At 47.4% G+C, this 23,812-nt stretch overlaps 1 protein-coding gene across 1 annotated transcript in view; it reads right to left on the bottom strand.

Annotated features, from left to right (window-relative positions):
- LOC142774252 (uncharacterized) overlaps nucleotides 1-23,812 on the bottom strand; it is a 73,301-nt gene that overhangs the window by 5,269 nt on the left and 44,220 nt on the right. The window contains exons 7-10 of the mRNA XM_075874640.1: nucleotides 22,702-22,852; nucleotides 19,922-20,043; nucleotides 16,341-16,488; nucleotides 2,402-2,572 (exon numbers count right to left, since the gene is read on the bottom strand). Of these exons, the coding sequence (XP_075730755.1) occupies nucleotides 2,402-2,572; nucleotides 16,341-16,488; nucleotides 19,922-20,043; nucleotides 22,702-22,852 (592 nt within the window). The remainder of the gene's footprint in view (nucleotides 1-2,401; nucleotides 2,573-16,340; nucleotides 16,489-19,921; nucleotides 20,044-22,701; nucleotides 22,853-23,812) is intronic.

Here is a 23,812-nt window from a genome sequence, read left to right as displayed (position 1 = left end):
GTGTCCTGCCCATGACCATTTCTTTTTGATTGATATGTGGGGTTTAACGTCCCAAAACCACCATATGATTATGAGAGACGCCGTAGTGGAGGTCTCCGGAAATTTCGACCACCTGGGGTTTTTTAACGTGCACCCAAATTGGAGCACATTGGCCTACAGCATTTCCGCCTCCATCAGAAATGCAGCCGCCGAAGCCGGGATTCCATCCCGCGACCTGCGGGTCAGCAGCCGAGTACCTTAGCCACTAGACCACCGCGGCGGGGCGACCATTTCTTCTTGACTTCGACTGTGAAGTCGTCCTTAACACCCGTTGGTTCCCACATACAGTCTGCTCTCTCTTTGTCCCTCGGGGTTCACCTATCATCTGGCAGAAAGCAAACGTGCAACTTCGGAATCGCGCGTTCAACGGTCTATCAATTCAGCTGCAGTGATGATCATTTCTTCATTCACTTCATTGGGCCTGAATGTGCATTTGAATCTGGAAGTATCAGTCAGTTCCAATCACAGCCATGGCGGCTAGAGTACCACACTCACTCTGCCTGCTGGCGTCACGTACAAGTTGCTCGTTTGCAAGGTGGCAGCTGACCAATACTGCCTTGCATACTGCGTAAAGGTACCCTCTCAGCCAGAACGAGACACACGGTAAGAATGCAGGAAAGAAAAAAAAAACTTTATGGGCTCACATTTGGACTCGTAATGCGAAGGTGGCCGGTACGGTTCTTGTGGGCTCCAAGTTGTCTTTTAGTTCACTTTACTTTCTTCAAAATTATTGCGGTCGCAATTACATAGACAGTCTCGATGGGTTTTAGCCATCACCGTCAGCATCATGCCATGCATGAAGTCCAAGTTCATGATATTCCCCAGCGCCTCGTACGTTCTACCCGCGGGTAATAGCGCGCGAGGGGGGTTGACGAACGCGCCTGAAGAAGTGATGAAACAAACCGGCCCATGTTCGTCACTATACGAGGCGCGTGCCATAAGATTCTCCCGGCCGATTGCATCTGCCATCGAGCGCTCAAGCGGAGAAAAAACGCTGCGCTCATCTTATCTTTGAGAAGGGTGAAGAGATGCGAGGAAAAAGGGAGGGGAGGGGGGGGGGGGGGTCGTCTCTGGCGAACGTATTATCTGGCTATTTCGCCAACTGTCAGCAGAAGTCTCACATACCCTCATATTATACATGCTTCTTTCTCAATGTGATGAGACGGTGCGAAGACTGTCTGGAGCGCCGTATTCTCTTACACCAGCGTTTTGTAGAGATGCGTCAGATCGCACCCTGGAGCTGCTTCCCCCACATCGTATAACATTCCTATTTGTTGCTATCGCACTCATTGCTTCACCCTTACTGTGAAACTGTGACTTTTAACTTCACAATTACTTCTAATAAAATCCCTTATAATTTCGATGAGATTGTAGCGTCTTAGTTCTTAATATGTCCAACGTAGAAAAAGTGAGCCTTCCACACTCCCCTTGTTTACCCCTTCATAAGCATATGTACCAACTGAATGTAGGAACGACCTAGTTTACTACTTTACAAACATGGAGCTTTCTACATGACGTTACCTACCAATTTTGCTACCAATAAAAACTCAATCAAAAGGGGTAATACTATATAGTAGCGTTTTTATGCAATAATCTCGAACAATTCTTTTCTGTAACAATGCATACGTGGGCAAAAACAGAATACCAAGGCTTCCACGTGACACGCACAGTATAAGCGTATCGAAAAGATATGAATACACTGTAGCCCTACCTTGGGGTAGCACACGTTGCACAGTTCAGCTAGCGATCAGCTAGCCCCTGTGTCCGTTCATGCGTCCATCCATGCATCTGTCTGTGTGTCTGTTCGTCCATCTATTCAACACTCCAAGTACCACCATCTCGCATCTTTTCATCATTTATTCCGCATATGCACCACCAACCAACGGACATTCCAAGGACTAAACGAGAGATGATATATGTATACTTTCTTACGGCTTGCGCTTGGTGTCTACCTCCCACCTTTAACCACCTCGAGTTCATGGTATATACTAGTTCACTGTATTCATGGCACTGCGGTCCAACGCTCGCTAAACCTTTCTAAATCTAAGGAGCTTACACGGAGCGAGTATAACATGGCAACCCTTTCTTGTCAGATAGTGCTCAATGTACATGCCAATAGCTGCTAAGGGGGATTACAGCGTGCGCATTAACTAAAAGCCGAATGCTCCTGTCTCTCATTCTCCCTTAACAGCCATCGGCATGTACATTGAGCACTATCCTTTATTGTTGAACAACGCACACAAAAAATATCTCACCAGCACCACCTTGGAGGTCAAAATGTTATACTTGTTAAATACTACAACAGCTACGAGGGACGAACGGGTGCCGCTATAAAAAGCTTCGCCTCTAAAAAGAAACTTACGACAATGTCCAAGCTGGTGACGTACATTCCGTGGCAAGCTGCATTTACCATATCCAAGTTAACAGCCTCGGCCTTGAGATGGTACACCAGCGTGCCAAGCTCGAACGAGAGGCCCATCTTGGCGCGGCCTTTGTACTTCTTGTCTTTAGTCATCATTCTTGAAACAGTTAACTGCGCACAAAAATTACAAACGGACGTGAAAGTTGGCAATGTTTCACACTGTACGCTTGCTGTGCACACGCGAACCTGTTACCTGTTTTAGTGTAATGTGCAAACATCATTTCAGATATTATTCGATTGTGTCCAATTGTGTCCGATTGTGGGCCAGCCTTTGTCAGTGACGAAGGCTGGCCCACCAGCCGAAACGTATGTGATTAATAAAAGTGTTTCCTCGTAAGTCGTGTAAGTCGTGCTTTCTCGCTTTCGGTTTTACTACGGAGCGAGTGCGCTTCCTTCCTCGCTACGTCTATATATATATATATATATATATATATATATATATATATATATATATATATATATATATATATATATATATATATATATATATATATATATTTATATATATATATATATATATATATATATATATGACGAAGGAGGCGTGGAGGCGTGATGGCTGTACGATGAACTATTTATTTTTCTTCGTCTTCCTCCTTATCTACTATTCCACCACACCGTTCTCGTGTGGTTCGTCACACGGTTGCTTCAAGACGGCGCCGATACCTCTGCTGTATGCATCGCAGTATAGCACACAAGGCTTATTGGCATCTTAGATGTTAAGGATTGGCTCTTCTGTCACGCATTTCTTGAGCTGAGTGAAAGCCAGTTCACACTCCGCATCCCAGTTCCAGGTGGCGTCTTTGCTGAGCAGGCGCGTCAGTGGGGGAGCGATTTGACTGAAGGGGTCGATGTATCGCCGGTAAACATTGACGGTGCCGAGAAAACGCTGCAACTCTTTAGGGCGTGATGGTGTCGGAAACCGTAGGATTGCGTCCACGTTGCTTTGCTTTGGAGAGACGGTGCCATGCGAAACCTTGTGTCCCAGGTACTCAATGGAGGTTCGAGCGAATTGACATTTCTTTAATTTCAGCTTGACGCCTTCGCTTTTGAAAGCTTTCAAAATGCCCTCCAGATGCCTCAGATGGTCTGGAAACGTGTCAGAGTAGACAACAATGTCATTGAAGTAATTCGTGACGTTCTGCAAACGGTGTTTTGCCAATACAAATTTGACACCCCGTTCGAAGGTGGCCGGAGCATTCCATAGGCCAAAAGGCATGACCAGCCACTCGTAGTGACCGGTACGTGTGACAAACGCCGTTTTCGGAATGTCATCAGGGTGACTTTTCACGTGCCAGTAACTTGACGTTACGTCTAATGTCGAGAAGTACGTAGATTTCCCCAGGGAATCGAGAATGTCATCGATCCGAGGAATGGGCTGATAATAAGGCACCGTCAATTCGTTCAGTTTGCGGTAGTCGATGCAGAAGCGCGTGCGTCCTTCCCCTTTTTTCTCTGCCAGAAGTGCTGGCGCAGCGTATGAGGAGGTAGATAGTCGTATGACACCTTGCTTGAGAAGCTCATTGATCTGTCTGTCCATATCAACGCTGTCAGTTTCTGAGCATCGATAGGGAGCTCTACGAATGGGAACATTGTTGTTGAGATGAATGCAATGCATTTCGCCGTTGATGCACCCAATGTCTGTCTGTGACTTGGAAAAAATGTCACCGTACTTGTGGATAAGCTGCTTCAATGCCAACTGTTGAGTTTTATTTAGATGTAGTACATCACAAACTTCAACACCTTGCAAAGACGCGCCCTTGTTAACCGTGGTTTGGTTCTGTGTACGAGAGTGGAGGATGTCTTTCGCTTAGCGTAGAGTCATAGTGTCAAGGTCCAGCGACAAGTTAAAGAGGCAAGCACTATCGAAGCCAAGAAGTAAGTTGCTCTTCATGCCTTGTAGAACATGAGCCTGAATTTCTCTTGTCACTTTTCCTATCTGTACCTTTAGATTAACGCGACCCAAAGTTTTGGTACATGATGTGACTTGTTGAACTGAGATGCATGAATTCCTCATTATTTGCTGGTGAAGTGCCTTCAGCACTGGTTCGTTGATACAGGTAATCGTAGCTCCGGTATCAAGTGTAGCGCTGACAGGGTACCCGTTAATGAGGGCATCAAACTGAATCACATGAACTCTGGGTCGCCCTCCTCGTTTCCCTGGTTGGTGGAGAGGGCGGAAATGCTTGCGCGTCGTGAGCATTCATTATGTCAGTGCATCTGTCGGGGTAAGCCATCCATCGCGCAGTGTTTGCACTCACGCACGGGTGTTCATACCGGGGAATTGCGTGGACGCTGACTAGTTCTGTCACTTGTTACGTTAATCTGTGTATTCCGAGCTGGTGGAAAGCGATGTAACTTCATTCTCTGCATGGTTGACTCTACACGAAGTGCTGCTGTAAGCCATGTCTCTGGTGTAGACGAGGTAAGCCCAGCAAGCGCCATCTCCATATGCGCAGGAAGGCCGTCGATGAGCCCTGATAAAAGGTGCGTGTCCTTTAGGTCGGCGAGGCGTCCGAGAGACATTTTTTCATTCTAGTATTCCTTCAAGCTCTGGCCTGTTCGCAACCGGCAATGAATGAATTGGCGAAAAGGATCCGCGACGCCGCTAGTAAAGCGTCCCTTCATGCGTTCACATAAGCTCTCCCAAGACGCGTCTGTGTCGAAAACGTCGGTAAGAAACCATCGGAAAGCCTCACCTTCAAGGTAATCGGAGAAGTAGCACAGCTTGTCTCGCTCCGTTCCTGCTGTGGCCGCAGTCCTCACCTCAAAGAGTCGGAGCCACTTTTCAAAGGGGACGTCTGTAGATGCTCCCGAGTACTTCGGGATGTTGATGACTTTCTTGGATGTGGCCATGATGAAGGGCACGGTAGATCCTGTCGACTAGTGTGACGCAGGAGGCGTGATGGTTGTACGATGAACCATTTATTTTTCTTCGTCTTCCTCCTTATCTACCATTCCACCACACCGTTCTCGTGTGGCTCATCACGTATATATATATATATATATATATATATATATATATATATATATATATATATATATATTGTCACGTGCGTCCCGCGAAAAAGACGAAGGCGACAGCGCATACACGCATCTGCACGCTTTTATGCAGAATGCAACAACCAGAAAGAGGAAGAACTCTCTCTCACGCGGTTAACAAAAAGACCGACCCGCTGCTGTTTTCTCAGCGTCTTCGAGTACGACCTCTCTCTTGACGTCGTGACACTGGTGGAGGTGCTGGGGCCTGCAACCTGATGCAAGAAAGCGTTGTTCGGGACCGTACACCCAGCCCGGAGCCTCAACGTCTTGTTGCGACTCCAGTACACCGATTCAGCCGGCGCCTATTAGGCCTAAGCCCAAAACTCTTGACGGCATCTCCTTTTACCAACATGGCGGCCCCTTCAGCGTCTGCGAATCTTCCCCCGGCCCCGGCCCAGACGACTCACCCTTACCAGGTAACTTTTGAGACTCCTCGTGTTCCCGAAGTCTTCCGTGGAGAACCGTATGAAGATGTCGAGGACTGGCTCTACCAGTTCGAGCGGACCGCTGTGGTGAATCGTTGGAGCGTGCAAGAAAAACTTGGCCGTGCCTACTTCGCAATGGAAAATAGCGCTCGCACATGGTACGAGAACAGGGAGCCTACTTTCCAAACCTGGGACAATTTCCGCCAAAAGCTTCTCGAGACGTCCCTGAGTGCGGACCGACGGGATCTCGCACAACAGATGATCGAAGCCCGCATGCAAAAGCGGAACGAAAGCGTGGCCATGTTCGCTGAGGATATGGCCCGCCTATTTTGCCGCGCTGACCCTGACATGCCCGAGGCAAGGAAAGTTCGTCATCTGATGCGGGGAGTTAAGGAACCGCTTTTCGCCGGCCTTGTACGAAATCCGCCAACAACAGTGGATGAATTCATCAAAGAGGCGACTGTCATTGAACGGGTGCTCCGGCAACGATGCCGCCACTTTGACCGCCTGCCCGACCAAACGCCTGTTGGGGCCGCCGCTCAAAACGCTGCCGTTTCTGAAAACTCTTTACGGCAAATGATTCGACAAATCCTGCGGGAAGAGCTGCGGGCCCTCGGCCTTCCGTCTACCGATCCCCCAGTTGCTTCTGTTGCAGAAATCGTGCGCCAGGAACTACGGCAAGCCTTTCCATCACCGGCGCCACCACCCGAACCACGTCCACTGACCTATGCTGATGCCGTCCGCCGTCATCCGCCTGCCCCAGAAGAAGCACCCTTTCAGCCGCGGCCCATTACCTTGCCGTGGTGGCAGCGTGAACCTGTGCGGCGACCACCAGTACGTCAGACCGACTTGTGGCGCACTGCCGACCGTCGACCCCTTTGTTTCCACTGCGGCGAACCAGGCCACATCTTGCGCTACTGCCGTCATCGAGAAACCCGGTTTGGAAACTTTCCTCGGCCCGCTTTTTTTATTCTGAAGACCCTCGTGACCATGGTGCTGATCACCTACCGACCAACCAAGCGTCGTCACCAAGTCGTCGCTGGCGGTCTCCCTCACCTGCACGAGGTCAGAATTCCCCGAATCGCCAAAGATACGCGGACGCCATCAGAAACCGCTCCCCAAGCCCATGCCAGGGAAACTAACTGCCGCGACCTCCGGGGGCAAGGTTGCCAATTGCCGAGACGCCAAAAAGACCCCCTTGCCTCTGCACAAAGACGACGTGACGACGGTGATGACGAAGACGACAACAACCACGAGTACTACTGCCAATGAATTTGTACGTGCCGACCTCAGCGTTATTATAGACGGACACCACGTAACAGCACTGGTTGACACTGGTGCTGACTTCTCTATTATGCGACAAGAGCTCGCCGACCGCCTTAAGAAGGTTAAGACGCCGTGGAGTGGGCCGAGTATAAGAAGTGCTGGTGGGCAGCTAATGACGCCAACTGGTAAATGCACCGCTCGGCTCGTAATCGATGATTCGAACTTCGTCGCCACTTTTGTCATTTTACAGGACTGTTGTAAAGAGTTGATTTTGGGTATGGATTTTCTGCGGGAGTACGGTGCTATCATCAACATCCCAGAACGTATCGTCACCTTTTCCGCCCATCCTTACGTCGACGCCGCCACTGAAGAACAACTGCAACGTTTACGTGTAGCCGATGATGTGATGCTCCAGCCGAGATCTTGCTGCCTTGTGTCGGTGTTGTGTGAACGGCCGTGCCGTAATGAGGTGATAGCGGAGCGAATTGACACGCTATTGCTTACGCAAGGTGTTTCAATAGCGAGAGGCATTCTGGCACTAATTGATGGGCGGGCAGAAGTTCTCATCACCAACTTCAGCAAACGAGCGTCGTCACATCCAGAAGGGCACCGCGATGGCCTACTACGAGGACGTGGACCAAGCCAGAGATTGCTTCGCTTTGCAACCGGACGAGGCAACCATCCCAGCCTCGACACCTTTGTCTGTCAACATTTGCTCAACCCTGTCAGCCTCGGAAAAACAGCGCCTACTAGAGCTGATACACCACTTCAAAAATTGTTTTTCGTGCACGTCGAAAGTCAAGCAAACACCACTGACCCGGCACCGAATCATCATTGAAGAAAATACGAGACCGATCCGTCAAAACCCATACTGTGTGGCTCCGAAAGAACGTGAGGAGATCCAAAAGCAAGTTCAGAAGGTGCTCCAAGATGACGTAATACAGCCTTCCAAGAGTCCCTGGGCATCCCCCGTGGTATTGGTTAAAAAGAAAGACGGCAGCTTGCGTTTCTGTATAGATTACCGCAAGTTAAACCAAGTAACGAAGAAAGACGTCTACCCACTGCCACGTATAGATGACTCTCTTGATCGACTGCGGCATGCACGCTATTTCTCATCGATGGACCTGCGAAGCGGCTATTGGCAAATAGAGGTCGACGAAAGAGACAGTGAGAAAACTGCTTTCGTGACGCCCGACGGTCTTTATGAATTTAAAGTGCTTCCATTCAGGTTATGCTCAGCGCCAGCCACTTTTCAGCGTTTAATGGACACTATGCTATCAGGACTCAAGTGGCAGACATGCTTGATTTATCTAGACGACGTTGTCGTCTTCTCAGCTACATTCGAGGAACACCTAAGTCGATTATTCGCAGTTCTACAAGCTATACGCTCGGCTGGCCTGACTTTAAAGCCAGAGAAGTGCCACTTCGGTTTCAACGAACTTTGCTTTTTAGGCCACGTGGTCAGCCACGAAGGTGTTTGACCTGACCCGGGCAAAATCGATGCTGTCGCAAAGTTTCCCGCACCGCATGACAAAAGAGCAGTGAGACGCTTCTTAGGCCTCTGCGCTTATTACCGACGATTCATCGCCAACTTTTCGTCTATTGTGGCGCCTCTGACGCGGCTCACACGAGAGGATGTCCCCTTTCTTTGGAGCGAAAAAGAAGAAACAGCGTTCAACGAATTACGCCAACGCCTCCAAACACCTCCGGTTCTGGCGCACTTTGACCAGGAAGCGCCAACAGCACTTCACACCGACGCAAGCAATGTAGGCCTGGGCGCCGTACTGATACAATGGCAAGATAACTCCGAGAAAGTGATAGCCTATGCCAGCAGAGCTCTCTCTCGCACGGAAGAGAACTACTCGACTACCGAGAAAGAATGCCTCGCCGTGGTTTGGGCGGTTCTCAAATTTCGACCGTATCTGTACGGCCGCTCATTCAAGGTCGTCAGTGATCAGCACTCGCTTTGCTGGCTCACTAACTTGAAATACCCATCCAGCCGTTTAGCACGCTGGAGCCTTCGGCTTCAGGAGTTTGATATGACCATTATTTATAAATCAGGGAAGAAGCACACCGACGCAGACTGTCTCTCGCGGCCACCCATTGAGCCTGCCGCTATTAATGACGAGTCTATGGACGCCGCATTCTTGGGAGCCATCAACGCGCCCACTATCTCACAAGAGCAGCGCCGTGACCCTGACCTGCTTTCGCTTATCGATTTCTTAGAAGGACGACGGGAAGACGTGCCGCGAATTTTTGCGAGAGGAGTGCCATCTTTTTGTTTAAGGAACAACGTCCTATACAAGAAAAAGTTTTCTCCCACTGGCAGCCCATACTTGCTCGTCGTCCCTGCATCACTGCGAAAAGAAATCCTAGAAGCCTGCCATGATGAAGTCACCTCTGGTCATCTCGGTTACACTCGAACATTATCCCGTCTGCAAAACAGTTACTACTGGCCTAACCTACCTGCTGCTGTGAAACATCACGTCCAAACATGTGCCGACTGTCAAAGACGCAAAGCACCACCCGGCAGGCCGGCAGGCTTATTACATTCCGTTCAAAGCCATTCGCCCAAATCGAAATGGATTTCCTGGGCCCATTCCCAACTTCTACCACAGGGAACAGATGGATCATAGTCGCCACTGATTACTTGTTTCGCTACGCAGAAACTAAAGCCATGCCGAGGGCCACAGCAGCAGAAGCGGCTCATTTCTTCATAGAAAACGTCATCCTTCGGCATGGTGCTCCAACAGTTCTCATCACGGATAGAGGAACTGCGTTCGTGGCAGAACTTTTGGAGTCGGTTCTCAGGCTCAGTGGTACAGCTCACCGGAGAACAACGGCGTACCACACACAAACAAACGGACTAACAGAGCGGCTTAATAAGACCCTCGCAAACATGCTCTGCATGTATGTCGACACAGAACACAAGAACTGGGACGAAATCTTGCCTTATGTGACCTTCGCCTATGATACTGCCCGACAGGAAACTACCGGAATGACGCCGTTTAGTTTAGTAAATGGGCGCGAAGTCACTACAACGTTGAACGCTATGCTGCCGCACGAGTGTGACGACACTCACGCTGACGCCGAAGAATTTGGTCAGCGTGCCGAAGAAGCCCGACAGCTAGCCCGCGTGCGTATTTGTCACCAGCAACACAAAGATGCGAAACGGTACGACCTACGACATAAATTGGTAACCTACAAACCAGGCGACAAGGTATGGGTCTGGATCCCAATACGCAGACGCGGACTTTCAGAAAAGCTATTACGACGATACTTTGGCCCATATCGAGTCACCCGACGATTGAACGACATCAACTACGAAGTTATTCCCGACGGCAATTGCAGTTCCAGTCGCCGAAACTGCTCACCCGAAATCGTGCATGTCATCCGGATGAAACCCTACTTGTCCAGCTAACTCTCGTTTGTCCTGTGCGTGCCGGTGCATATGTGCGTTTTTATAAGTAGAGTGCCTTGGCTGCGCATCGGGACGATGCCATTTTAGGAGGGAGGCAAATGTCACGTGCGTCCCGCGAAAAAGACGAAGGCGACAGCGCATACGCGCATCTGCACGCTTTTATGCAGCACGCAACAACGAGAAAGAGGAGGAACTCTCTCTCACGCGGTTAACAAAAAGACCGACCCGCTGCTGTTTTCCCAGCGTCTTCGAGTACGACCTCTCTCTTGACGTCGCGACAATATATATATATATATATATATATATATATATATATATATATATATATATATATATATATATATATATATATATATATATATATATATATATATATATATATATATGTGTGTGTGTGTGTGTGTGTGTGTGTGTGTGTGTGTGTGTGTGTGTGTGCATGCGCGAATGAAAAGTTTATTTGTCGACGTTTCGATCGGAGTCAAAAAATAGGGTTGGACAAGCGTGGTAGGGCACAGCCCTAAAACGTGAGAAGAATTGTGGTATCTGTCAATAAATTTATAGTATTTTCATTTCTACGGAGATCTAATCACACGTGCTAGCCACTTGTTAGTCGGATTTGGGTTTGAAGAACAGCAGGCCTGACAACGTCATGTTGCGCAACTACATATATGCGTACAGCAGCAGAGGGTGGACTATATGTTACTGGTTTATTCCATAATCCACATTCAAGCCTTTTTGTTAGGCTTTGCGACATAACAGATAACAAAGTTCTTTAATTTTGAGCATGACTAAAGAAAACATGATTTTAAAATATAAATCATGCCTATAACGTGAAAAGAATGCTGGCATTTGTAACTAAATTTTATAGTATTTTCATTCCTACTGGGATCCAATCACACGTTCTAGGCACTTGTAAGTCATGTTTGGGTGCACGTTAATAAAACCAGGTGGTTGAAATTTCTGGAGCCCCCAAATATGGCGTCTCTCATAATCATATGGGCATTTCGGAACGCTAAACCCACATAAGAATCAATCAGCCAATGGTCAGTACCTTTAACAGCCACCCGAGAAGTAAACGAATTTCATGTAAGCTTGTGTTATTCTTGCTATTCGATCGTGCCACCCTCTTCACAGCCTCATTGCACTTAAGTATGGAAGATGTGGCGCCGCTGTATAGGAACCGGCTATCAAACACTGTATACAAACGAATGCGCAAAATATGTGGCCTACGTAACCGGCGCCTCTCTCAGCGATCACGCATCTGCCTAAAGCATTCAACCGATGATTTTGCAGCTTTTGTTTACTGAAACGTTCTCATGTCTATGCTCTCAGATTAAGGTTGTCTATTTCACTTTTTTAGCACCGAAGCTACGTGTAGGCCTGCACCCTGCCCTCCATCATTGTCGCCATCATTGGTGTCAATCACAGATCCCCGCTGCATCAGCACTCCCCACGTTAATGTTTCTAGAACCTGGTCAGTTTCGCAGCTATACATGGACGCTTGCTCTCCGAAGTGTACGCTGCGGCCAACGAAAGAAATTGCGGCGCTGCAGTTTCATCTTGCATCACTCCTAACGCGTTCGCAAAATGCAAACAGAGTACGGAGAAAACGAGCACAGAAAAAATGAGAGCATATTCACGGGGTGAATCATACACAGTGGGACGAAGCTGGGCCCGCACGACGCTGCTTCGCCTCTTCGGACTCCCGTTGTCGCACTGTATGGTCCCCGCGGCGCGCTTCTGCCTCGCGCGCCAGCACGTCGGCGTCCCTTTATCGAGCGCGAGCCGCCGCCGCCCCGCGTGCACGTCGCTCAACAGCTTTATCCATCTTCTGTTGACGAGTCTCTACAGGCGCGCGCGCACCAAAACGGCGGTTTGGACGGATGGACGGATGGACGTACGTACGTACGTACGTACGTACGTACGGATGGATGGATGGATGGACGGACGGACGGACGGACGGACGGACGGACGGACGGACGGACGGACGGATGGATGGATGGATGGATGGATGGATGGATGGATGGATGGATGGATGGATGGACGGATGGACGGATGGATGGATGGATGGATGGATGGATGGATGGATGGATGGATGGATGGATGGATAGAGCCGTACCCTTTAGATCGGTCGGTGGCTAGCGCCACCAAGCCATAATACTTAATGAACCAAACACTAGATTTATTTTTTTTCCCTTAAACTGTGAGGCTTAGGATTTGTACTTTGCAGCGAAGGGTTCAATTTTCAGTCGTGCCTTGACTTTAGCCACCAATCAGATAACCTCCTTCTAGTTAATTCTACCCGCTGAAAGTCTATTTTGCCCTCACTGTCCCTAAACCCCAGTGCATTGAAAAACTCTGCGCCATCAACCTGAACTACAGGGTGAAGCCCTTTACAGAACATTAACAAGTGTTCGGCAGTTTTTTCTTCCTCTCCACACGCACTGCATACCGTGCTTACCCCTTCATATTTGGCCCGATATATCTCTGTTCGCAATACTCCCGTCCTGGCCTCAAACAGTAGAGAACTACCCCGAGTATTATCATATATTCTTTCTTTGGCTATTTTCTGCTTAAAAGTTCGATAGATCTCTAGTGCGGACTTCTTAATCATGCCAATTCTCCACATATCGGTCTCAGCTTCCTTCACCTTCTTTTTAACCGATAAATCTTTTTGGTTTGGCCCCCTGCTATTTTCCAAGTATTTAGCAGTCAATTATCTGGTTTGCTTCCGCCATTTTGTATCGACATTTTTCATGTACAAGTAGTGAATACCTTCCTAGCCGAACGCCCCTCCCCCATTTCTCTCAATCGCTTCTCAAACTTTATCTTGCGGCTAGCTTTCCTGCCCTCAAATAATGTCCATCCATTATCACCTTGTACTCCGTGATTTGGTGTATTCCCGTGAGCTCCTTATGCAAGCCTACCTGTTCCACGTTGCTTAATTTCTAATCTTGCTTGAACTTCTGATCTCATGCACAAGACCACATTGCCGAACGTCAGACGCATTGCCGAACCATGACCCCTTTCCATATTCCTCTCACAACATCATACCTATTGTAATTCCACAGTGCCCTGTTTTTCATTACCGCTGCATTCCTGTTACCTTTAGTCGACACGTATATTTCATGTTCCCTTAGGTACTCGGCCCCATTGCTTATCCATACGCCCAGATCTTTGTATTTATCTGTTATATCTAGCCTGACCTCCTGTATTCGAAGCTCACTACGTTCATTGTCATTAAAAATCACGACTGCTGATTTTTCCTTACTGAATCTGAAATCTAACCTATCTCCCGCATTACCGCAAATATCCACCAATCTCTGCAAATCTTCCTTGTTGTCGGCCATTAGCACTATATCATCTGCGTACATCAATGCTGGTAGTGCCTGTTCAATGAGTTTTCCTTGTTTGACGAAAGAGAAATTGAAGCCGAGTCCACTTCCCTCTAATTTGGCCTCTAATCCTTGTAGGTACATCATGAATAACGAGGGTGACAGAGGGCACCCCTGCCTAAGCCCCCGTAAGGTCCCTAGATGAAACAAGTTTCCAAGGTAGTGACACCCTCCCTTTTCCTCCTCGCTTATTTGCCTGAAGCGCCCCTTAGAAGGTTTAAAACTTTCATCCAAAAGCGAATGTTTGGGTTCTGTTGCTACGGTGAATAGATGTAATTGAAACAAAATGGAACGAAATGAGACGTAGAATAAACAGTTACCTTTATGAACATATACGGCACAACACAAGAGCAAGCGGGATGTGCGTTACTCAACCGGCAACGTTGGGCAGTTCTATACTTTACACCACTAGCCAAGGCGTCTCGCGTAGTACATTTTAGTTCCACGGCCGCGGTATTTCGTCCAGTTCTAACTAGTCCACTTCTCCGATTGTGTTTTGTTCGTGCTGTGACACAGCGAACGTGCTTCTTGGTGGATCCTGTAAGTGGCCACAGGGCGTGACGTTGTGACGATTGATTAAAACCGGCTTGTGCACACGCAAGAAAAAAAACTACGACCAGACTGGTACGAACACTCGTCCAGCAGCACTGCGATGACTTTTTTTTTTAAATGTGCCCATTTGGACAATCGTGATGCACTGATGTGGTGCTGGGAACTTCCTGAAAAGTGAGAGTTCTACTGGTGAGGTGTCTCGAAGCAGCGCGTTTCGGCTCAAGCGGGAACTGGTCAAGAGTGAAATGTTTCTGAAGGTGCGTTGATTACAACCTACAGCTGTTCTGTATACGTGCATACCCACATGCATTTGTACCAACTGGCATGCACTAGACACGCATTAGACGCGCGCCTGGCGTTTCAATAAAAACCGACAAGTGAACTCGCTTCGCAGATCCGCGTCGACATACACGAAAGCATTCGCGTGAAATGGTTCATAGTTGCACTTAATGGTGCGCTTCATCTCGGAAAGCACGAGGTAAGTTGAAGAGAGCGAAGCCATTTTCTGTTGTTTACGGCAACGCAGCATTGCTGAAAAACGCAGATGTTGCATTGAACGAGCATGGCGAAACAATCATTGTCGACTTAGCGCACACCGAAACACTCCTCGTCTTCAGTTTATGTTCTGGCTACGATTTTGTCTTTGGTCACGGCGAGAATCCGGCTGGAGCCATATGCGCATGCGTACTCGTTTTGAACCTTTTGCATAATAATAAATAACACCACCAGTCATTTGCAAGATCACGTGCAAGTAATCCACCAATTACAGACGTGGATGGCAGAGAAAAAGAGGAGTAATCGAGAGAGTGAGGACGTCGGCTCGAGAACAATGAGTGACGCTACCTTGTTTCATCTAGGGACCTTAAGCCCCCGTTTCGCCTCTGTGGGCATAGATACCTGTTTTTCCCGCTTTATAATTACCTTGTTACTTTTGTAGATCTCCTTTAAAAAATTAGTGGCTACATCTTCCACACCTAGTGTATCCAGTATTCCCCATTTTTATTGTACTATAGAGCGCCCCCTAGCGTACGGTGCCGCCGATGAACACGTGATTGTAGTCGCGCGATCGTCTCTCCTTCCGTACGTGTGCCGTCAATCCTCCTTTTGTACAAATAAGACCCTCTAGCGTCATGATGAAGAACGTACAGCGCGAACACAAGACGGGAATACTAAAGAAGGGACACAGACACAGCGCTTGTCTGTGTCCCTTCTTTAGTATTCCCGTCTTGTGTTCGCGCTGTACGTTCTTCATCATGCAACACCAACTAGCCCAAAGTTTCACTCCTCTAGCGTCGTGCCATTTTGCATTTTTCAGCGTATAGTACAAATACTGTCCCTTATGGCCGGTTCAAGAATTAACGAGGGGCGGTTACCCACAACGGGGACGCACAAGCCACGTCATAAGAAGATTCGCTCCTAAAAGCGCACTGCGTCGAGAGCGTGCGACGCAACGGCAGATGCAGCTGCACGTGCACCGCCTCCAAGCTTAGCTTCTCAACTCGTCATTGAGAGCAACGGTGCGCTGCCGTATCCGATCCTGCTGGACATAGCAAAGCGAAGCAAAATGGAAGAGCAGCAGCGGCGTAAGTTTACGCGTCAGCCGTGTGCGCCAGCTCTATGATAACTACGGCTGATCAGGCGCGTATTAGTCGTTCGCGTCAAAATTCCGAGGAGCTATGGTTACAGTCGATCGAAGCTCGATGGGGACTAGTACTCGGACGACTATGGTCAGACTATTTGCGGAGGGGCTCTTTTGCACATGGTCCATGTTTACTCACAATGTCCGGAGCCCGGTCCGCTTCCTTGGCAGCCTCACCGTTGTACTTAGATTTGTCGAAGATGGACGGCGCGTGGCTGAAGCACTCACTCGGTCGCTCAATCCATCCCACCGAGCTGTAGGCGATGACTGTATCCGCCACAGACTCACTGCATTTGAGCGATACGTAGCGCTTTCAAAGAAGTCCTGAAACACATTTCATAGTAACTATTGAATATCCTAATGCCAGCGAACCACTGAGGGCATGGCTCGTGCCGAGGCGCTATTTAACGATAGCCACCACTTTGTCTGCAGTGTTAGGCGAACAGTCGTACGTCTAACAAGACGTACCATCGTACGTCTTGGCGGTCCTTGGGCTTTCACCGGAACGAGTATGCTGTAGTTACCGGTTGCACACATAGGTCCCTGCAATTGTTGCACAGTCTCCGTTTGGAAAAAGGGTGTGCTTTCCAAACACAGCGAGTAAGAACTTAGGCCCTTATTCGCGTTCATCTGTACTTGTGAGCATGTCTCGTGGGTCATTTGTGCGTGAAAAACGCGGGACGCGTTTCAATATGCTTGCGTTTCTGCGCGTGACTTTCCAATTTGTTGCTATCGCGTTCATTGCTTCGCCTTTGCGGCAAAGGTGTGACTTTTTTTAATGGCACTAAGAGCAAGAGCTTTGCCGTATGCGGCTGCTTAAAGGGACACTTAAGTCAAATAAGAATTTATGTCAGAGTGAAAGCTCAATGTGTGACAACATATAAACGACAATATTATCAACAACAGTGCCCTACTTATCGAGATATTAAGGTAAATGCACAAGAACACAAGTGCCGCAGTAGGAGATTTTCAAAATGATCCCGATGACAGACGGACCGCCTACAATTAATCACTAGTAATCAATCTAACTACAATAAAGACCCTTCCGTGCATCAAGAGACGCAATAAAATGCTGCCTGTTCGTTCCTTACTTGGTTCATGAACAAAAAAAGAACTGTCACACGTTACTATGGTGAATGGCGCGAGTGGTTCAAAAATTACATTTTCGCGTTATTACACATGACAGGTGGTGTCATCTAGGGCCGCAAGATTGCAGACGTTTTTTTTTAAAAAAAAAACGTCTGCAATCTTGAAGCCAATGGCGGGAAATTGATCAATGGCCGTTGTTGCTGCTGGGGCTCCCTCTGCTTTCGGTCTGCTGCTACTAGCGCAGTAAAGCCGGGCAACGTTGTACACGGCAACAGTGACGTGAGTCGGTCCGGTCAGTCGACTTCTTGAGGCGGGTAATTTGAAGTGCCCTAACCAGATGCGGAGCACGAAAACGTGGTTTTATTTCAAAATAGGCCTCTCCTTGGCACAAAAGTAACACTACGAGGTTTCTGGAGCGCTATTTCAACAATCAATGTCAATTTAATAGTTGCCTTTAGTATCCCTCTAATGTGCCACGAATGTTTTCTATTATGACCATTAAGAGGCGAAGTAAGAAAACTCTATTAATGGCCGTTATGCGCTGATGTCGAAGATTGCGTGCAAGACCGCAAACGAAATATCAAACTAAGTTCTTCACTGAAATAGCATTAGCCTTTGTCTGAAAGGGCTACAAGTTTTTTACACACTGATTGATTTATATGTGCGGTTTACCGTGCCAAAACCACCATATATTAACATTATTGCCCATTACGTGTGGTGCGAACGCAAGTATGTTTATTTCTAATATTTCAAAGTGCGATGTATATCAAGGCGATAGCATTAGAGAGTTCGTGTCGCAGAAATGCTGCCGTCGGTGTCGGCTCTGTTGGTTGTGAGCAAAAAATTGTCTGTGAGCGAGAAAGCTCGTTAAACAGATTGCCGAGGGAGGTCGCTACTTGTGCACGCGTGCGCGCGCGATCACACTGAAAAAGCCAGGCATTTCAAGAAGAAAAAAAGAGTGCTCAATGTCACAAGGCGTGGTTGACATAGTTTCTTTGCCCCTGCCACCTCTCCTTGCTTAGCTTTCAGTGCTTTCGTCGGGACCAAAGAAGAAAGAGTACAATTGCAGCATGCGACAAACCTTTGTAACTCCACTCGCACTGAACGGATTCTTAAAAATTTTGCGGTGTTAAATTTGTGAGGCAATAAGCCCTTCTAGTGACTTCATTCCCATGTTACTTGAAAAAGTGTTTTAGGGCCCCTTTAACGCGTTGGGTTAAATAGGTGTCCCGACGAAAACGAGCTCTTTCGGCGATTTGTAGGCGCATTTGGGAGGCTTCAAACTACGTCGAAAAAGGACCAGATAATGCAGCCATCGCCGCTAAAAACACACAGGAACTTTCAAACAGCTCGAAAAATAGACATGTATGTCCATGTAATGGAAAACATATGTCTTTCCAGAGGCATTGATCAAGCAAACAGCGAACGCTAGATACTGTGATGCCAGCTGTGACGCACTGTGAGGCTTTTTATGGCCTCCTAATTGACGAGCGCGTGGCATGTATCTTGGAAGCCATGCGACTCTTGCTTTAGATCAAAAACTTGTGTGTACCAATCGCGCGCGCGCTGGTACAATCCACTGTCTGCGTGTGTTTGTGCATGCGCGTGAGTATGTTTGTAACAAAACATATTATTAAGTATAACATATTAATACGTTGAAGGGCGCACCATGTGCCGGATTTCGCTGTCGCGTTTAACTCTTAAAGGCGAAGCTTAGGAGTCCCCCATTTTTTCGTACAATTGGAGAGACACATGTATATATATATATATATATATATATATATATATATATATATATATATATATATATATATATATATATATATATATATATATATATATATATATATATAATCTTTGCTACAAGGTAACAGGTGTGCGCCCAGCAATATTTCACGATATACGCCACTGAGCTCATTTACACCGCGTTCACGGCGAGCTATAACGAACGGGGCGCATTCAGGCAAAAAAGGTAGGCGTACTGCGCTGCAGCTTCACAAAGCAATATATCGAACAAGCGAATGTGACTACTAACCACTACGCTGGTTTCAAGGTGCGTATATATGAAAGAAGATCTATGTGGTACCCCGTGCAATGAAGGAGAGGCCTTCGCCCCGCAGTGGGCGTAGTTAGCCTCATGATGACGACGACGATGATGATGATGACGTCGTCTACTTTACATTCTGATCAAGCCTACTACCATCTCGGATTGTTAAACGTATGTTTTCTTGCTTTTATGTGTAGTGTCGCGAACGTTAGGTCAAGTAAGGTGCATACACCAGCTCAACCATTTCCACGCACGTGCGTTCAAAGTAGCACCGATTTAGCTGTTAAAAGTAAAAAAAAAAATACTGTTCACGGTACAGCTATCCCGAGATTAAAACCAAGAAAGAGAAAGACTAGGAGGAAGTGTAGCGGGACAGTCCCGAGCAGTGGTCGAAGATTCAAGCGAGAAATAGGCCCTGATCACTTGGTGGGCTATCGCTGCCATGGGTCGGCCTGGCCATCTCGGAAACAGCAACAGATGGTGCCGGCGTCAACCGACCACGTTGCACTAAGCAAATGCGTTTTTACGATTTTTGTGAAGATACGCAACCACAAAAATGTGCTTCAAGGCATCTCCGCACTCACTCGATGGCCGAGGTGAAGACTTCCTGGAGGATCTTCCAGGCGTTAGCCCCGCGGTAATTATATATGCCGAAGGCTAATAACGTCTTTCTCGTGTTGTCACCGGACTGTAAGCTCTTCAGTTTCTGTAAATGTTTATAAAAAGCAAAAAGAATGAACAGGCTGTATGAGTGTTTACAATGTTACTAGTAGCCAGCACGAAAAAAAAACGCGTGTGATAATCCCCGTGCCTGCTTCAGTGTAAATCTCTAAAGCTGCTGTGATAATGCAGTGTTGACAATATTTGACTGTTGGTAGAAGGCTGTGAAGGTCAGCAGTTAGGTCCTGAGGTCAATTTTTCCATTTAGGCAGCGGCAGTTGAATGGCTGGAGGCAAATGTATTCAGACTAAGAAGCATTAAAAAAAGAAACCAGAGGTCCAACATTTACGAGCCCAATACATTACAGGATTACTCAAAGTGACGTCCTGGTTTCGACACGCAATATCCCGGATAGTGCCACTAAATGTGAGCATGTGCATACCGGAAGTGACGCCGAGAAATGAATGGAAGTACGCACATTGTTAAACGAGTTGCAAGTAGTAAAACTGAAGTTAGCCATGCCTGTGATCGTACTGGATCTGTGGCCTTTTCAAAAATTTTATTACCCACTCGCTTTTTTCTTTAGTGGACATATTCAATTTTGCATACCAAAATGCCGCTGCTGCAAAAAAGAAAACAAGAAAGAAAAAGGAGAGGTAAAAGACATACTGTAAAGACAAATTTCAAATGTTTCGTATAGCATCCAAGGTAATCAAGTCCGCTAGAGTTTTCATGACAGCTTTTTAAACACCAGTTTTGGTTCCTATTCTACCGTGACATCACGGCATGGCTGCTGAGCTGCATGGCTCCGTTGGTGACGCACAAGTGGTCATATTGTATATTTTGGTGAACGACGTCATCGCAACTTAGCGACACTGCTATGTGTAGTCGCAAGAATTGACACTGTGGCCCGACAATACCCAGATGCCGATATCGCTTGGTGTGTCATGCGAAAAGTGACTTCAATATTTAAAAAATTAAAAATCAAGCTACCCACAGCTCTCCGAATACAACGCCACCGGCCTTCGGCTGTTGTTATGCTCAAACACCTGTTTAGCCCAAGCCTCATTTTCAAACAATGATGGCACGGGTTCGACTAAGTGAAGCAAGTTCCCTTAACACAGAAAAAAAAGGACGTAGCAGAAAGCTCTGAAAGTCTGCGCAATGAGAAAAAGAAGAAAATGAGTTTTTCAGCTCCAGAAACGTGACAACTTGAGAAGGGATGAAGCATGGCGTGTGCACTGGTTTTTTTCAACGGCAAAATCTCTACTCTCTATACTGTCCCCTCCGCCACCGCTCCACTAACGAACCACCACCTTACAGATATGTTCCAGGAAGCGGCGTTTCAAACAGACGGCTTCATAGCAGAGCTACATCTTTGAGCCTGCGGTTTTAAATAAGAAACTGGAGCACCTTAGTAAACATGGTCGGACACTCTGACACCACTGCTAGTCCAAACAGTATCATTTAAGAATTAACGACGAGTCATTAACGTAATGTTAAGAAACACGAGTAGCGGGATGTACGCTTTTTCTTTGTGGCGCACGCAAGTTTAGTTTTATATGGAGCGTTACAAGAACACGACCAGCCTGCAAGCTTACACCCTAAGGTGCTTGTCCCTAAAATAACAGGGAGTTTTCCAATAGAGTGCGCTAAGTTGGCAGACGTTGCAGGCGTAGCGTTTGCGTATGGGCACCATATCGGTTCTCGGATAACATTTGTTCCCCCGAAAATACTCACGCGCACTAAAGTCCCGCAAAAGGGGATTGGCGGACCTTGCGGGCTGCATGCTATTTGGGATTTTTTTTTTTTTACGGGTGGACCGCAAATACTAACGGTGGTTAGCGTTCTGACGCATGCGCTGTGGCTGCAACCACAGAAGACAGCGGGCGCGTGCCCTATTCGAAAAACCTCAACTATTGTAGCATTCCCTGAGCTTCAAGCTTCTCCTGTATACAGGAAATCGATTTGTATGACAGAACAAATTCAAGTTTTGCAAATGGTTGTCAGTACACCTTTTTGTGAAAGGAGTATATATTGAAACACTCAACTGCAGCAAAATGTCTGCATGTTGGGGAGGAGTCATTGTGGGCGTACCACAAAAAACACGGACAAAAAAAGCCGAACCACACAAGACAGGCGCTAAAGTTCAACTGGCTTTCAATGGCAGAAATCGCAGACAACAAAACTAATGAAGCAACCATGGTGAAACCTAGCCTGATCACGAGAAAATTCGCTGCGCAATCTACTATCGGAATATAAGAAGGTTATGTGGGCAATCCAGTAGAGATGGAAGTTCTGCATGTCGGCGCGGGAATCGACGCATCAGCCAGTCGTCCGTGGCACTATTACTTAATAAAATACATTTATTGGTAAAGGGACCCGCATGCTTGTGTCCGAGAAAGGTTAATAACAAAGAGATTATTAACCCTCAAGCGTTCCTCTCGTACGTTATTTTAATGCATTGTGTAGCGTTTCTTTTCTTTTTATCAAGCTACGTTTTGTAGTAATCGCTTTGGGAGTTTCCTTGTGTGTGATTTCTGCAATTGAAAACCTGCCGAAGTTTAGCGCACGTACACCGTGCAGTTCGTCTTTTTTGCGGCAGACGTTTCTCGAGCTGCGCCCACACTCAGTTATACACTGCACAAGAGCATGGCGCCAGGGTTGTAGTGAGCGCACTAGAGTGGATCACCGCTGTACTTACGCCAAGGATGCCTTTCGCTTTGTTGTAGGTACTCTTCAGGTCACCAGAGGCCGCGAGCGCGTTGAGTACACCGTAGTGTTTCACGTTCTCCGAATTCAACTTACTCAGCTTTTCTGGCAACGGCACGTCAAAGTTCGGTGCAGTAACGTACCTGAAAGTGAATGGACAAAGAAGCTTGGCACCTGTCACGAGGGCATCCCAAAAAAAGAGTCCCTTCACAAACGACCACCCGAAAACCTACGTGACCTATCGGTAACGCACTACTCTGCCAAATCCGACATGGCAGTCGACCCGAGCTCAGAACCGACGCACTATATGTGCGTCAAATGAAACCCGAACAGTGGCATGCCTTCGTGATGGAATAGTGCACGGTATCCCTTTATCACGACTCACAGGCACGCGCATCCTGTTAGGCAGTTCTGCACATATATACGTGTCTGTCCATGATGATAAGTGGATGGCGCGCACTATACCGTCACGAAGGCTTGCCACTGTTCGGGCTTCATTTGAAGCAGACAGTACATCCACGCCAAAATATAATTAGCCCCACTCCCTAATTTTGCACCACCTATCTTCAAATCGGCTTTGCCCAGAACGAGCGCATCAATGCTTCTGTCATGTCAACGATCAGAAACCTGACGTTGAAATGCCTCATGACCAAGACACTATACGTGATGGGAAAAAGTTACTTGGCATGGCTACGTTCCATGCTTTTAGCTTGAGTTCTGCCACTATTTTCATATCTGCCCAACTCCAATGATGTTGGCTCACAGTGTATACTCCTGCCTAGAGGCGTCGACACTTAATGCATTTATTGCGCAAGCAAGAACACGATTAAGAAGGCTCATGGTAGGTTCAAGCATGCCCCACCACTTTCCAACCTGCATACACAATGTGTACTACAACCTAGGAAACAATGGCAGTTCCTCCCACAGAACCACAGGGCACCTACCGCGCGCTGTAACCAGTTTTTTTTTGCTTTTGTTGATATGGTATTTTTGAATAAAAGCCCCAGTGGCGCATGCACGTGACCAGTTGAAGAGCTTGGGACTTTGCGCTGGGGGCGCTTTGTCTCCAATTTAGCGGGATGGCCAAAGCCGACTCTGAAAAG

The sequence above is a fragment of the Rhipicephalus microplus genome, chromosome 10 (assembly GCF_043290135.1).
Source record: "Rhipicephalus microplus isolate Deutch F79 chromosome 10, USDA_Rmic, whole genome shotgun sequence".
NCBI lineage: Eukaryota > Metazoa > Arthropoda > Arachnida > Ixodida > Ixodidae > Rhipicephalus > Rhipicephalus microplus.
The sequence above is the reverse complement of the archived record's forward strand: the minus strand, read 5'-3'. Positions and strand labels throughout refer to the sequence as shown.